The following is a 17,885-nucleotide window of genomic DNA, read 5'->3' on the forward strand; positions in this document are numbered from 1 at the left end:
GACTACATAAAAATAATACCAAAAAACGTGTAAATAATTGTGTTTTTTAGAGTTGTTTGTCGCAATTTTTCTCATATTATGTTCCTTTGTTTGTATATCATAGTAGATCAAGTTATAGTTTCATGTTTCAAATATTTATTACTTTCTTTAGATTCATCTTATCAATAAACAATTTTTATTAAGTATTATTTCCAAATTGTTTTGAGAACTATTTATCGTCGATGCGCTATGCCTATTAAAATTTAATTTTATATTTTTGTCGAGATGCGACTGCAACTGTAGGCCTACTATTGTGACTAGCTGCGGAGCTGAGTTGAATATGAGCTGAGAACAAATATATTGCAAGTTGCATGTACGTGCAACCGTTGTTGCACAGTTTAGAAAGCCATTAATCATGCATGTTTTGTTAATGAAAGTTTGAGTCATCTCAAGAGCACCTCCGTGAGGTCTTCCTCGCAACTCGTTTAGTAAGAAACTTTTTCGTGAAACAAACGAAGAGCATTGGCCTATACTGAATTATATTTTATACTACAACCAGCCCCTATTCAGAGGACATATAATTATTAGTGGAGACTTTAGTTTCGCTATTCTAGTGACAATTTTGTTCTAGTTCTTTTACAAGTTATAGGCCTACCCTAGTAGGCCCTAAGGAAGTAATTTTACTCTCCTCTGGTTATAGGCCTACATATTACTGACACTAAATTGTGCGTTTTTGTGTATTTTCATATTTTGTAATAAAATGGTATTTGCTATACATAAAATGTATAACAACGCAAATAATATCAACGCTCAAAATACTCCGTTAAGTAAGCACTTAACGGAAAAAACTATACTTAACGCGGACGGTAAAAGTCCCAATTTCCAAGTTTAACGAAAACAAATAGTTTGTTGTGAAAACACACTAACCGATTACGCATGCTCAGTAAGGGCTGCCATGTTGTCTACGGAAGTTATGTTTAGGAAAGGTTTAGGGAAGAAATAGTTTATTTTTTATTGTTTTGACCACTGATTTTAATGAAAATTTACGTCGATGAATAAAGGAGAGTTAGCCTCTAGACTGAAGAAAGGCAAGATGTTCAATAAATTTGCAGCAGCCTTACACAGTGCAGTTGAGGCGGTAAGAAATGTCATTGCGTCGTTAATCGTGTGTCGTCGTAGGCTAGGCTAGCTAGGCGACTGGAGCTACTCCACCGCGCCACCTGACATAGAACAAGGCAAGCGGCTGTCATGGGAAATCTAGGCCTAGAATTGCGTCGTTAATCGTGTGTCGTCGTAGGCTAGGCTAGCTAGGCCTAGGCTAGACTACTGGCGACTGGAGCTACTCCACCGCGCCACCTGACATAGAACAAGGCAAGCGGCTGTCATGGGAAATCTAGGTAGGCCTTAGAATACCAGACTTTCTAGTTATTCCTAGACTAGAGAATAACATAAAGCCACCTGGTCTTAGGCGTCCGAGTTTAATTAAATGTTGTAGGCTAAATTGTATTTAAACAACATTTAATATTAATGAATTTAATATTAAATAGGCCTAAAAACAATTATTATTCCAATAAATTCTGTAAAAAAACCTAGGCCCTACTATGTATGAATGAAGCCTACATTTATGCTGATAATATTATTAATTAATTAGGCCTCTCTAGCTAGGCTAGGCCTATTTTATATTATTGGTTTATTTAATTTTTAAAATAAATAATTCTTTTTTGGAGGTATATATATTCGATAATAAATTTACTTTATATTAAATATCTAGGCTAAATCATAGAGATATTATAGTGAACTAAAATCATAGAGATATTATAGTTCACTATAATATGTATGGCTAAATACAACTTAAAATAAATTGTGGTATTGTGTTAGAGAGTATTTATTTAAATTAACAATTTTCAAAATTGTACTGTATGAAATGGTAAATAGTATGATAGTATATTAATTCATAATGTAATAGTAATAATAATAGCAATATTGAAAGTGTTTTTGGTTGACTAAAACTCCTTAATATCTAAAATACCTTTTTACAATATCTTTTCTATCCTTTGTATTGTGGATTAATTAGTAACAAACAAGTTTTTGTTTACTTTCTTTTACATTAAAATTTTGGTGATTATGCAGATAATAGTCTTTTGTTTTCTTGCAGCTTGCACCATCTCAGTCCCTTCAAGAAGATTTTATCTTTCATTGGAAAGCGGTGACACATTATTTTATCAATAATAAAGGTTTGGCTTTTTATTCAGTTAAATTGTTCTATAAATAGAATTGAACCCACAACTGTCACATGACAGAACCCACAATTCAAGGACAATCAAATTCAGAAACTTGTAAACAACTTTCACATCTTTTTATACAGTACTTTCAAGAATAATTAACATAGATAATAATATTATAACAATAATAATATCCTGGATTTAAAAAGCCCCTAATGTTATGAAACCTCTAAGCACTGTATATATTGATAAAACAACATCTATTTATGCCATCTTTCTCCTTTCCCCTCTCCCTATTTCAAAAACAAAAAAACTGTATTTCAGTTAAATGATTTTTTTGACTAATTTTTGGTAATAAGTTAATAACTAGTATTATGATACTTCAAAATGACCCACTTTTTTTTTGAAAATTGTTTTTTTATTTTTTTTGGAATTAGTCAAAGGGACAATACAGTACATCTTTAAATATGTTTTTATTATTTTACTTTTTTTTAATTTAAAAGTATTTTGTACAATTAACTTATAGATGATAAGAAGCCTGTTCAGGAGAGCAACATTCCAAATCATCTTGATCAGATGTTGGCAATCTTGGTCACAGAGGAATCCGAGATGGAAGACAACCTCTCCGGACCATGCATGGAATACTTATTACAACATAAAACATTGGAAACCCTACACTCATTGGGAAAAGCAGATGTAAGATATTATTTTTAGCAATGCTTCCATTTGATCACATAGTTGACAACTAAAACCACACTCTAGATTAAATTAATCTGGGTACTATGTTCATTTTTATATATAAAGCTCTGTCTACACTATCAAACTTTATGTGATAACAAAATGTGATGTGCCCATATACTGTATGGACATGATGATGTTACAGTATATCACTACCATATTTGAGCATATCACTACCATATTAGGACACATTTTTTTGGTTAAACTAGTTTGATAGTGTAGACAGAGCTATACACAAGGAAATATAAATGTAGTATATACTTCCTAGTCTCAATTAAACTTCTTCTCTTTAAAATAACATGTAATGACAAATGCAAGGAATTCTACATTATTATATGTTTTCACTATCCAAATCTTGAATAGAAATTACCAAAAAAATAATTATAATAATTAATAATAAAAATAATTTTTTTCAGTGTCCGCCTGGTATGAAGCAAATTGTTTTAAATTTTTTCACCAAGCTGATAGGAAAGATTAAACAACCTTTGCTTCCTCATATTAATGTCTACAAACCAGTTAGTGTAAGTATATTGATTTACATTATACATTATGTTGAAATCGACACCATTGAAACATGGCCTATTAACCATATTTTAGCATTGTCCTATAGCATTTGTGCAATTGGATGTATTTTTATTGTCTTAATTATGCCAAGCAAAATGTAAGGAATTAGATTAGCATGTGATAGGCATGGATGAGCCTGCCTTGGCCATATTAGTTATAAATGCTTTTCTCTTATTACCTTGTCCTTTGGATGTAAAGCCATAATCCTGTGTATTATATATAGTGCACATTAAAAAACTTGGCACACAGGTGTGCTGATCTGTGTATACTATACACTGCTGTGGGTTTGTAGAGGGCTTAATCCAAATTTATAAATACATTCACATTTTATTGAATCGTGTAGTAGTTTTAGGTAGTTTTATTACATTTCTATAATTTCCTACACAAATTGTATTGATATCTATTAAATTTGTTTTGTTATCTATCAGAGGTTAATAAAAGTATGTGGGGAGATCAGAGCTGGCCCAACAGAACTGGAAGAGATCCAATTCCTGTGTATAGTGTGTGCTAAGATCAGACAAGATCCTTATCTAGTTAATTTCTTTATTGAGGTAAGTTGAACCAATCAAACTGTAGATAGACTCTAGGAAATTGAAGTGCCATGCAGAAAAAAAAATCAAATACCCTATTGATTTGACCACTTTCTTTTGAACATGAAATTGGTTGTGAGAGTGGGATTATACATGAAGACTAAAGCTCTGTCTAAAAAGTGTGATGTGCCCAAATATGGTAGTGATACTGTATGCCTAAATATGGTAGTGATATGACATCATCATGTCCATATATGGGCACTTTAAAATTTGATAGTGTTGGCAGAGCTTTAATGTAGTCTATTTTGATTATGCATTATGGCGTAGTGGTAAGCAACCAGACCAGCTTGTAAGAAGGTTGAGACATGTCTATGCCACAGTGCTTCTTTCCCAATCTGTATTCCTCGGTTCCTAGAGAACACTTATTACATTTTCATTTAATGTTATTACTAATTGCATAACATTTTAACATATGTTTTACCAACTGCTACATTGAAGGATAAAAAAACAAAACCTAATAGTACCACAGCAACAGTAAGAATATTTCAATAATAATAATGTTATGTTTTTGTTGGTTTTTTTTTTATGTTTTGAACAAAGGACAAATTTTTATACCATCATCAGTTTCAAAGATTTAATTTTAGAATCTTCAAATAAAACCAAACCAAATGTGATGTTTGTTTATTTATTGAGCTTTAGAAAGTTATATGTTGAAAAGCTACTGCATGCTACTCTATGGATGTTAATAATAATGTAAATTTTGCCCATCCTGATTAGAAATTATACTGAATATTCTGTAGGTGTATACCCCATACAAGAGTTCTACAAAGCTAGCTAGACTTGTGCATTTTTATTGTATTATACTTTTTTCAACTAATATTTAAAGAGTTTATACTGTAGCATTTGTGATGTAATTTGTTTTGTTACTAGAGAATTGATATACAATGACAGCTGTTATTGTTTTGTGTTTGTTGCTTGCTTTAAAGATGTATTGTCTCTTGAAACACAAAAAATGAAAAAAAAATATTCTAAATTTAAATTTGCCATATCAAAGTAATATTAAAGTTATTCACTTTAAGTCGAAAATTCGAGGCAAAAACAACAAGTTTACGTAATTAACAGGTAAATTAATTTGATTACATTTTGTCTGGAAAATCTTCACGAGCGAAAATAAACAAAGATTTCAAACCACGAGTATGCATTATGCATGATGCTAAGGATTGTTTACAACTTGTCGCGGTTGAGAAGGTTTCACACAGATCGCGAGGAAGTTTTATGATTATGCATACAGAGTAGCCAAACAAGCGTGTGCATTATGAGATATGTTTTGATCAAAAACTTTGACTGGAAGTCAAAGTTATTTTTTTAACAAAAAAACGTCCATATTTCGGTTAAATTATTTTTTTTTCAACTAATTTTTGGTGAAAGTTAATAACTATTATGATACTTCAAAATGACCCACTTTTTTTCAAAATATAAAAAAAAATTTTTGGGAATTAGTCAAAGGGACAATACATCTTTAACATTGCTTTAAATTTTGTTTCGTAATTCAATAATAATTTCTATGGTGTTTTATTTTTATGTGTATAAATTATTATATCGTCGTGAGGTAATTTCCCGATTGATCGTAATCAAAACCCAGTATCGTTTTGATTACGATCAATCGGGAAATTACCTCATGACAGCAATTACAGGATGGATAAACTATTTAATAATTTATCATGCTTATAAACTAAGTCTCATTTGATGCTTAGGGAGTGGAGTTGAAAGAGTTGTGAGTTACAACCCTACTCTAGGTCAGGATTGGACCCTGGACCTTGGGATTGTAAGGCAAGCATGTTAACCAAGTCACAGCTCCACTACAAATTTACATCTTTATAATCTTTTTCAGGGAGATCTTCCAAGTAAAAGTCCGTCAACAAATGATACAAGAAGAAGATCGCCCTCACATCTGCCAATGGAATTTAATTTAATAGACTCCCTTCTAGCACTTCTTCAAAGTCCAGTAAGTTATTTTATTTTAAAAAAACATTGTTAATAAAATATTGAGAATAGTTGTACTGTATAAAGGCCAATTTACAAAGACGAGCAGTAATGATAAACGGAAAACTGCATAACTTGTCCAACATAGAATCTATTTCTATCTTCAGTGGAAACCGTCCGCTCTGCGGTTTGTGTAAATGGTCATAAGGACTAACATAGATTCTATTATATTTTTATAAAAGTGACCGCTTGTCTGTGTAAATTGGCCTTAATGCTTTTTGCGAAGCATATGATGGAGTATAATACCTAGTCAGTGTAAAGATTATGTTTACAGTGGCTATGCATTTTTGTGAAGATAAACAATAGTGTAAGCACTTTGTCATTGATATACCGGTAAGCTAAATGAACAGTGGGTGATTTCCTTTGGCACTACCAGCTGGCTCAAATCACCTCTACTAGCTGTTTCAAATGATCTCTTCTAGCTTCCCAAATTTGCATTTACAGTAGCATAGTAAAATTACCTTTTTCTTGTCCAATTTGTAGGACAGCAAAATAGCAGTGAAAGCATGCGAAGGGCTACTGCTTATATCCAGTATACCCGAGAAGCATGCAGCACAGTGTATATCAGAACATCCCATGTTTTGTACAGTGATGGCTGAGAGGTTATGCAGTCTGTACACAGCACTACCGTTGTGTATGGACCCTGTAGATGTGGAAAGTGTAGAGGCAAAATGGGGGTAGGTTTTTCAAGTTGAATTATATTCCAATTAATAGTGGTATCTCAGAATGGGGTTTGACTGTAGTGTTAAAACATATATATTGTTTTTTAATAGGAAACTGTCTCCTTTAACCTCCTGAATTGGAGTGTCTCCATTTACATCATTAGTCTCCCCTGACTGAATAAAGAGTGTTCCAAAGGAGAGGTTGTACTGTATCACTGATAGATACACCATAGTGTCTTTTTGATCATGATCTTCAAATATAGTATAGTGAATACCCATATTAAAATTAGCACCTTTAAATCTTATGTGTTTTGTAAAAATAACAATAATTTGGTAGAGTACATTAATAATGGGGGGGTGTTCACTATCTAAGAGCCTATTAAATATGTTCGTCACCCAGTGTGTAGCCAAAACATTTATTTATTTACATCCCTAAATTTAAAATCGCGTATTCTGTAATTCAATTGTTGTTTTTGACGTTCATCGCGGAGGCGAAATACATTTGCCAATTTGGTTCAACAAATTACACAAGAAACTTAAATCGCGAAAATAAAAGAAAACTTTCTATGAATATCTATGAGCTTGAAGAACATTTTCTTGATAACTTTTTCAGGTTGGATACGTGTAATGATGGAGAAGACACCAGTATGTTTCACGGTAAAAGACAACTCATCTCTTTGCTGTCGTGGTATGATTATTGCGATCAGATGGTAAATGAATCTCATCCCATGATTAGTAGAACAATCGCAAGAAAAATCAATGAATGGTTCTTTATACCAGTGCTAGAACCTTTACTTTTACAATCGTTAGTATACATTTTAATTTTATTGGTCAAGTACTAAAAGTAATTTACTTTTAGATTAAATACATATGATTAGACAGAGCTTCTTTTGAAATTCAACATTTGAGGTGAATTATTATGTTATTGATGTCATGATTTTTATTTATTTAACCTTATTTATAGAGGGTGACCCTAAACAGTGTATGCTGACAATCAAGGGGCCCTCATGATGAGTTATGATAAGTGTCTGTGTGTGACAGTGGCTGTGTGTATACTAGTGCACCGAGGTAACCCCTACTCATCACGAAAGATGTAGTAGGTTCTTTAAAGTGTGCATTAGGTAGATGTGTACACTGAACCTACGGTTTATAGTCCTGGACCTACGGTTTATAGTCCTTATCCGAGAAGACTTGTTCTACCACCAGAACTATGGAGTGAGTGAGGCTCGAACCCTTGCCGATGTTATGGCTAGGTATTACAGTTCAAATCAACTCAGAGCCAACCCTTATTCAGGGTATGTCCCACTTTTATTGATAAGAAAGTGTCTTCCCAATACGGGTTCTTTACTGTATATGAAAACAGAGAATAAGCCAAATATATTTACCTTATGATTTCAGGTCAGAAGCCGGTATTCTTACTAGTACAGCACACCTAACAAAATTACTCAAAATGACAACATCCCCCGAGTTATTATCTCAAATGGTCTACTTTATACTAGGCGATGGAACAGGCGAGGAAAAGCCTGGCGATAATACACACAAGCTGCGGCATAGGTTAATAGAAAGGTGTGATCATCTAAGTGATGAGGTAATTATTTTTAAGCTGTTTCATGAAAAATATTAGTTTAGCATTTAAAATATTCATTTGAATTATTACTATTTGTTATTGTTATTTATTCTGTATACTGGGTAGCCTCTTCAGTCAAAGATTGTTCTCCCAGAAGAGGGCCCAGTATATAGTATGATGATTTTGTGGCTTTGTGTAAACTAGTACACTGGGGTAAGCCCCTACTCGTCTTGTTGTTCTAGGTTCTTTAAAGTGCACATGAACCAGATGTGTACACTGGACCTACGGTTTATAGTCCTTATCCGAGAAGACTCGTTCTACCACCAGTGAGCCTCTAACCCTTGCTGATATTATGGCCACGTATTACAGTTCCACTTTCTTAACCACTCTACCACTCACTCACTCACTCTTAAATCATTCTATTAATATTTTCAGATTAGTATAATGTCTTTAAGAGTATTTGAAGTCTTACTACAAAAACCTCATCATCATATATTTCGAAATCTAGTCCTACGTAACCTTAAAACAAGAGCGTACTATGATAGACCATCCCCCTCGCTTGCATCCCATGAAGGATCTCCAAGTGACAGTGGGATAGAACCTGGTGTGGAGGCTGGCGCTGATGGCCCATCACAAGAGGGCAGTGTTCCTGGTAGTCCACTAAGTGTACCTGGTAGTCCAGCAAGTTCAATAAATGATTCTGATGTGTCGCCAAATGGGGAGTTGGTGGAAGAAGCTCAGGGTATTCATAGAGTCGTAAATTGGTAGGTCAAGATTGTGTAATCTTTAATTGTAATGTTAGAAAACCATGTGATAAAAAGGGGATGTTTTTTGCACTATCATTTAGTTGCAGTAACATTTTTTAACAGGCCTTAACTTTTGATGTGTGCGATTGCAAGCACACACCTAAAGCTCTTACACTATCAAACTTTATGTGACAAAAAAAATATGATGTGCTCATATATGGACATGATGATGTCATAGCACTACCATATTTAAGCATATCACTTCCATATTTGGGCACATCACACTTTTTTTTGTCAAAGTAGTTTGATAGTGTAGACAGAGCTTAACACATCAAATACCCTTAAGATGTGCCATTTACAATAAGAATAATTGATTATTAATTATACATTTTGATATACATCAAATATATAAATAAAAAAATGTTTTTCTTGATAGTTTTCTTAGTCTTTTACCTGATGTTGCTAAATCTTCATATATTACTGGTGATGTTGGGTATGATATGTATTTAAGGGACGCTCATAAACATGTAAGTATAAAGAGCCATAATTGTACTAGAACACCAAACAAATAAATTTGCAAATAAATTTGCAAATAAATTTTCGGTGGGACTCGAACCAATGACTTTCAGATCACTAAACGTGGCGGTCATTGTGTCGGGTACTAAAAAATACCGTCATGAACTGTGCTGCAGTCCAGAAACCCCACCAGAAATTTAAAACAAAATAAAGAAAGTAATTTATCCCATCTTATAGACAAAGATGAAAATGAATTTCCCACAAGTAAAACAAAATGGACATATTTTGTTAAATATTTATTTACTTTTTCAGTATAAGAATTGTCTAGTACAGTGTTTATCATGGGATTGGCCTAGCCATCCAGTTCCACTGGAAAGGTGCAGGAACAGCGGTGCATTCTATGAGGGTTACTTTATGAAAGTGTTATTAGACAAAGTCTCACGGATGCTGGATCAGGTTAGTCTACTTATATTATAATATGCCGTTTATCCACCAATGAAAGAGATCGATACCTTCCACACAATATCTCAAACATGTTCTACCTACTGTGAGGTCATCATCATCATCATCATCATCATCATCGTCATCTTTGGTATAGTAGTCTGCAACAACTTATTGTGCCTAGGTCTAGGCATTCATGGGGTGACAGGTTATTTGCTGTTGCAGCACCTCGTCTCTAGAACGCACTACCATCACATATTAGATCTAGCAAGTCTACTGATGTGTTCAAGAGTGCACTTAAGACACATCTGCTGTCGGCTGCCTTTGGAAATTTGTAAGGCTATTGTTTAGCTAGATACCCACATTACTGAGAACACCTGTGAGTAATGAACTGGCAGGTCTGTGCACCTTAAATTGCTGGTAAACGGAAGCAGTGAGGTGGGTTCGATTGGTCTCTTTTTGTTTTTCCGTTTTGCAAAATTTGTTGTTGTTTTTAGTTTCATGGTTGCATTTCATGGTTTTCACAAGCGCCTTGAGCACTTTGTGGATATGTGCACTCTATAAATCTTATTATTATTATTATTGTTATTATTATTACTTAAATCCACAGAAAAAACAGAATAGTATCAATTTCCAGATTTATTATATTTGCATATAGATCACGTCAATTGTACCTATCTAATGTTCATGGTGTTTTACTTATTGTATTTTGGGGCTGGTGGCCCGTATGTACTGAATAAAATCTCTCATTGGAGAGAACTCTATATACAATAATGAATGTTATGAGTTGAACAGGAGGAAATATTTCTATGAGTTGAAAGCTGCCATGTAATATAACCATTAAATAGAACTTTCACCATAAAATTAATATTGAAAGGTTGTGATACAAAAGTAGCCAATCAAATGGCAAGGATACACACATGTAATATAACCATTGAATAGAACCATAATACAACTTTTACCATAGAATTAATATTGAACGGCATGTGATACAATAGGCAATAAAATGGCAAGGATACACACAGGTGTATTATAAAGCAAGAAACACATTTTAATGATGTATACTACAATTAATCATTCCAATATCAGATAATTCCTTTCCATTAAATAGCTTAAAATCTTTTTCCAAAATGTTAATACTTACTTTTTTTTTTCCAGCCATACGAGGTAAATCTGCAGATGACACTTGTAATTGCCAAGATGGCCCACCTGCCTCATCCGCATATTCATGAGTTACTGTTAGATCCTTATTTGCCTGTTGCACCTGGTTGCCGAACATTATTTACAGTATTAAACAGGGTATTTATAATTTTCTTTGTAAACAAAATATGGATGTGGGTATATTCGCACCTACACACAAGTGCGGGATGGACTTTGAAATCATGAGACAGATTGAAATGTTATTTTAGACAAGGCCCCTCCCCCCGCCCCTTTATGTTTTTATTTCATACGCATTCAACAGCGAGTAACTCGCCAATTACAGGATAGATAAACTATTTTATAATTATTATTATCATACTTATAGTTAGATATATATAGTTACAACCCTGGAACTAGGTCAAGCTTGAACCCTGGACATTTGGATTAAAAGGCAAGCATGTTAACCACCAAGCTACAGCTCTATTTAAAAATGATATTTCGTCATCATACCACTCAACCATTATAACAATGAATTGCACAGCTGCGGTGAGTCTATTGTAACTTAACTCACTTTATTTTCAATTGTAAATAGGTGGTTATGGATCTGAAGGCACGAATGAGGGTATTATCTGACTTCCAGAGCCAAATGATTATTGTTCGGAAACAGCTCATGGGAATGGTAGAAGACGATGAAAGGTTTGTAATAGTACACTGTAGTGTTGAATAGTAGTATAGCGTGGAATAGTAGCTTTGTAAAATTGTGCTTTTATTGTCATTTGTAAAGTAAAGCACATTGGTGGATTTTGGCCTTTAATTACACAGTACTCTGGAAGCAATGAAGCATAACCGGAATATGCACATGCTCAGAAATCTCTGACTTAATCAGACAGTTGTTATGAATGCTATGAATTTGATGTAGCTGCGCAAGCTATCACAAAACAGTGCTAAAGTTTGTGTGCACTCATCAACATATTCATTTTAGATGTTTTATAATTTTCTATTGTATGTACCGTGACTGCTTATACAAACATAATTTAATTTTTTAATTTTTAAACTTCTTGTAAATTTGTATCCATATTAACAAAAGCGCAGTAGGCAAAATGTGCAGTTTACAATGTTCTGTTATCTGAATTGTAATAAGCTCACCTTTGACCTCTGATTCAATCACTTTTACTTTCATAATATTTCGATTGGTGAGCTTAAGTGCAGCTACCCTTTCAGATGAAATGTTAAGCTGTAGGTTCTGAGTGCATTGCATGATGTGTACCATTTAGAAAAGATTCCTGTCCTCTTACTTTACAATCAGCCGAGTAATATTATTACCTCGAAGACCCGACATGGAAAGTGAAAATTTCGAAATATCAAAGACACAATGAAAACAAAATCAAACAATTTTCGTAGTGTCACACAGACTAAGGTTGAATCAAGAGTTGTTTTTAATAATCTGCCTAGAATGTAAACAGTACAGAGAAATAGTGTCCTACATTAGTAAAATATATAACTTTGCATGCAATATTCTGCACACAAATTTAAACTTTACGTAAGACTTAGTTCACACTAGGTGGGACTCCACCAAACCCTGAATATATCTGAACGAATTAAGTTGAATGCTATTTGTTTTTGACAACCAATTTTTACAGACACAAGATTGAGGATAATCCAATCATGAAGTAAGTTTATTGATGCATGCAACAAGCATGAACTGACGTGATGCTACATATATACTTATACCAAATGTTTAATATTTCATAACATTATTTATATTAATATTTAATTATCAAACAGCTAGTCTTTGAAAAAAATCCTTCTATTTTTTTGGGCAGAAATATGTGATGTGGTCAGTTCTCCAGCGTCTATAGATGTAAAAAAATGTTTCTCTCTAGGCAGACAAAATTTCTCCCTAAATGTTTCTCACTAGGTAGATAAAATTTCTCCCTAAGAATAGTCTCTTTGTTCCTGAACTTAACATATTTTCAATACTTCTCTGTACGAATCTAAATTTAAGTGGCATCGTGTCCAACAACAAATTCTTAACTTTGTCTTGAAACAAATTATTGTTGAAACTTAAGTAATTTTCCTAATGCTTGGAATCTAAAATCTATTATTGGCCAGTAATACCTAGCCATAACATCGGCAAGGGTTCAAGCCTCACTCGCTCCATGGTTCTGGTGGTAGTCTTAGCAGATATAGACTATAAACCGTAGGTCCAGTGTACATATCTAAGGAACCTAAAACATCTTTCGAGACGAGTAGGGAGTTTACCTCGGTGTACTAGATATATACACAGTGTAACACACAGTCACTTATCATAAGTCATCATGAGGGCCCCTTGATTGTCAGCATACGACGTTTAGGGTCACCCTCTATAAATAAGGTTAAATTTAAAAAATAAAAAAGTCCTTAATTATTTTAACCAGTAACTATGTGCGGTAATGTTTATAATCAATCCCTCTACACACATTTTCAGATTAAGATCATTATATATATTGTATATTGATAAACAATTAAAACATTAACTATAGGCATAAGGGATATTAGTATCATTAGAATTCAAAAATTGAAATCCCACTGACTGCATCACTATTAATTTTTCTAAAATTAACTAAAATAATATTTTTTCTTTTCGTTTTTTTAATCATACTTTAGAAATAAACCTAATCAAAATATATAATCCCAGTTTTTCTTATTAAGCTAACACGAACAGCGCCATCTAGAATTGACAGACATTTAGTATTAACTAATCATTTAAATCGTAGAGCAGTGAACCTAATGACCTCTTTTAAATTCTAGCCAAGTCTTCAGTTCTTGTTGCTAACCCAAACAGCGCCATCTATATTTTACAGCATTTATAAACTAACATAACATTTTTTTATTATTGTAGAAAGGTTTTTTTTTCAGCCAGTTGTGTTTATCATGAAATATGCTGCATGTATGGATTGTGTCACATTAAAAACATTTTTAATTTCTTGTGTTTTTCCGAGAAAACATTTAAAGCTGTTTAATAGAATTTGTTTCAATCATTCCACAAACAAAATAAATATATATTTGTATATTTTGTTTCAACCTTATTGTTACTATATATAAACCTGAATAAAATAAAGATAAAGATAGTTGATTAAACCTATTTACTTGGTTGGATATACATTTAAAAAATACGTAACAATATTTATCTTTTATTTAACTTTATTAAATTTATTTGTTAGGAAATGTGGATGCTTTGATTTTGTAAAGAATAGGTTATGTTTAATTTTTTAATCAATTTTGGCAATTTTAGTACATTACTATAATCATTTATTTCATATAGATTTATTAACAAAATTTTTACTTTGACTTAACATTTTTCTATATAAATAATATAGCTTTAAATGTTCAGTTAAAATTTCAGAATGTTCATTTATATCTTTACATTGTGTTTTGTTTTTGTTATGTATAGCTGTCTTTGTTGCAATTCTTGTATGAGTAATTGTATAAAGCTCTGTCTACACTATCAAACTTTATGTGACAAAAAATGTGATGTACCAATATATGGACATGATGATGTTATACCACTACCATATTTGGGCATATCACTGCCATATCTGGCACATCACACTTTTTTGTCAAACTAGTTTGATATGTAGACAGAGCTTAAGGAATGAGTGCATGATGAATATATAAATGGTCATGCATGAATCATAATGAAGAAACACTACTAATTTAACAAAAACTGAGATTTCAAGTTTATTTTCATTATGTGTGGTTATTGTCCAAGTAATTAATGTCCAGAGAGTGACCCTTTTAGCGGTCTCTCAAGGGACAGGTTCTACTGTATTGTTACTGTCCTGCTTGTGTATCAAACACAAAACATCGGAATTCATTTGTTACTAATAAGATTTTTATTTTCTATTTTAAAGTTTGCCTCACATAGACTTGCTGGAAGCAGTGATTGTTCTGGAGGAATTTTGCAAAGAACTTGCCGCAATTGCATTCGTAAAACATCACACGTCGAGCAGCAGATGATGAAAAGAACACTGTACTAACTCTGCCACGGAAGGAATGACATACTGGTTGACCTCCAGGTTGATCGTTTTATGTAAAGAACACTACTAACTGCCACGGAAGGAATAACATACTGGTTGACCTCCAGGTTGATCATTTTATGTAAAGAACACTGTACTAACTCTGCCACGGAAGGAATGACATACTGGTTGACCTCCAGGTTGATCATTTTATGTAAAGAACACTGTACTAACTCTGCCATAGAAGGAATAACATATTGGTTGACCCCCAGGTTGATCGTTTATGTAAAGAACACTGTACCATCTCTGCCACAGAAGGAATGACATACTGGTTGACCCCAGCGTGATTGTTTATGTTTTTTGTGATCTTATTATGGAGCCAGGTCATTATTAACTGGTCTAATATGGATAGTGTACACAGCAATGGAATCTGCTTTTTAGAGTTGTAAGCGAGGTGTGTCTCACAAAAGGCGACTCCCGCTCCACACAGACTACATTTATTTGTGTGCTTCAATGCCTTAAACAGACCAAGTAAATGCTGTTTTATTTTCTTGCTCATGGAGTTCTGATTCACACTGAGCTAACTATGCTGTCCTTATCTTGTATGGTAATTAATGCTGAAGTCATTGTTATACAAGATTCTTACTCACTGATGGTATAATTCTGTGTGCTCATGGAGTAATTTTGGCGTCACACAGAGCTAATGACGCCATCTTTATATTGTGCTTGATAATTAATGCAGAATATTGCTACTTACTGATGGTTAATTTTTGCATAAAAACGTAAAACCATAAATCTATTCATGTTATTATTTAACTTAACAAAGCTGACTGAAAAATTGTTTGCTAAATAGCGTTTTATTTATTTTATATATTAGTAATTGTAGACAACATTATTACACATACATGTTTCCTCTCACTCAGTATCTACTGGTATATGGTAGAACTTCTTTAAAGGTACACCTTCGGGACCCAACAAAGTGTTCCCTTAATAGGAGTGCCCCCTTAATAGGGTATCCCAAATATACACATACATGTTTCCTCTCACTCAGTATTTACTGGTATATGGTAGAACTTCTTTAAAGGTACACCTTCGGGACCCAACAAAGTGTTCCCTTAATAGGAGTGCCCCCTTAATAGGGTATCCCAAATATACACATACATGTTTCCTCTCACTCAGTATCTACTGGTATATGGTAGAACTTCTTTAAAGGTACACCTTCGGGACCCAACAAAGTGTTCCCTTAATAGGAGTGCCCCCTTAATAGGGTATCCCAAATATACACATACATGTTTCCTCTCAATCAGTATCTACTGGTATATGGTAGAACTTCTTTAAAGGTACACCTTCGGGACCCAACAAAGTGTTCCCCTTAATAGGAGTGCCCCCTTAATAGGGTGTCCAAAATATACACATACATGTTTCCTCTCACTCAGTATCTACTAGTATCAAAGAACTTATAACACAAGAATCTCCTGTTCTTCAATTTGCATTCAAAACACAGTATCGGAAGTACAGGGTTAAAAGGTCAAACTGGACGCCATTTCACAGCATGGAGCAGCGCCCCCTCCAAACTAGGAAGTCAATTACTCTACCCCACCTAGAGTATTAGCAGATCCCCTCTATGATTTTGACTTTCTAATTTGATGCGGGCGCCCTACTCCTCAGTCAATTACTCTATCCCCCCTAGAGTATTAGCAGATCCCCTCTATGATTTTGACTTTCTAATTTGATGCGGGCGCCCTACTCCATGGCTCACAATGACGCCACCCATTAGCTCTATTCTATCCCACAATGCCTTTCGAAATTGTTACGCACTTCGGACGAACAGGAGATTCTTGTGTTATAAGTTCTTTGCTAGTATACAGTAAAACCTCTTTAAAGGTACACCTTCTGGAGCCAACAAAGTGTCCCCCTTAATAGGGGTGCCCCCTTAACAGGGTGTCCCAAATTATACATACATGTTTTTTGTGTCCCCTTAATAGAGGTGGTGTCCCAAAGTAAGAGTTCTACTGTACTATGTTCCATAGCAGATCACTTTAAAATATAACTCAACCAAATAACATACACATAATTACATCCTTGACTTACATGCAGATGTTGTTTATTTTTCTGAAGAACTTAAATAGAAAATCTACTAAATATACATAAAGTTGAAGATTTTTAGAATAATTTTAAACATTGTTCTGCTAATTTCACATGTGGGTGCCTTAACAATATGTTGTTGGTGCTAAGTGAATAGTGTATTGATTTTTAAAGTAATGTAATTTTTAAATTAAATGTGATATTCATTGCTTTTGTGTGTAGGAGATTGAACTGATACAGCTTTCCACACAAGGTGGTGTGATGTAATTATTAGCTGAATTAGCCCTCGACACCACCCTAATTTATTTTTCTTTTAATTTTATTCTATATGTTTTAATTATGTAATTTAATTATTATGCTAATTAATATATACCTACACTAAAATATGCATGCATAAATAAGTAATATAAAATCAGTTGATAATTAATAAAAATGTGTGTATGCATTTGATAACATTTAATATATTTAAATTAGTCAATGAGTAAAAGATTTTTTTTAGTAATATATGCAAATGGTTAACAAATTCTAAATCAACAACCTTGACGGAATCAGTCCTATTTTTATGGAGGTAGAAAACTTATATATAGAAAAAAACATTTTATTAGTCTGAAGTCTACACTATCAAACTTAAATATAGTAGTGGTGTGCCCAAAT

General features: G+C 33.4%; 1 protein-coding gene across 1 annotated transcript; it reads left to right on the top strand.

Annotated features, from left to right (window-relative positions):
• The first annotated feature begins 942 nt into the window (after positions 1–942).
• LOC140046707 (FHF complex subunit HOOK interacting protein 2A-like) lies at positions 943–16,939 on the top strand. The gene is made up of 16 exons (XM_072091412.1): positions 943–1,117; positions 2,135–2,213; positions 2,728–2,897; positions 3,356–3,460; positions 3,932–4,054; positions 5,925–6,038; positions 6,560–6,753; positions 7,352–7,543; positions 8,137–8,326; positions 8,741–9,069; positions 9,488–9,578; positions 9,880–10,023; positions 11,167–11,307; positions 11,741–11,844; positions 12,789–12,818; positions 15,042–16,939. The coding sequence occupies exons 1-16, from the start codon at positions 1,031–1,033 to the stop codon at positions 15,145–15,147; spliced, it is 2,199 nt and encodes a 732-aa protein (XP_071947513.1). The 5' UTR covers positions 943–1,030; the 3' UTR covers positions 15,148–16,939.
• The last annotated feature ends 946 nt before the right edge of the window (positions 16,940–17,885 follow it).

This window comes from Antedon mediterranea, chromosome 4, assembly GCF_964355755.1.
Source record: "Antedon mediterranea chromosome 4, ecAntMedi1.1, whole genome shotgun sequence".
In the NCBI taxonomy this organism is placed as follows: domain Eukaryota; kingdom Metazoa; phylum Echinodermata; class Crinoidea; order Comatulida; family Antedonidae; genus Antedon; species Antedon mediterranea.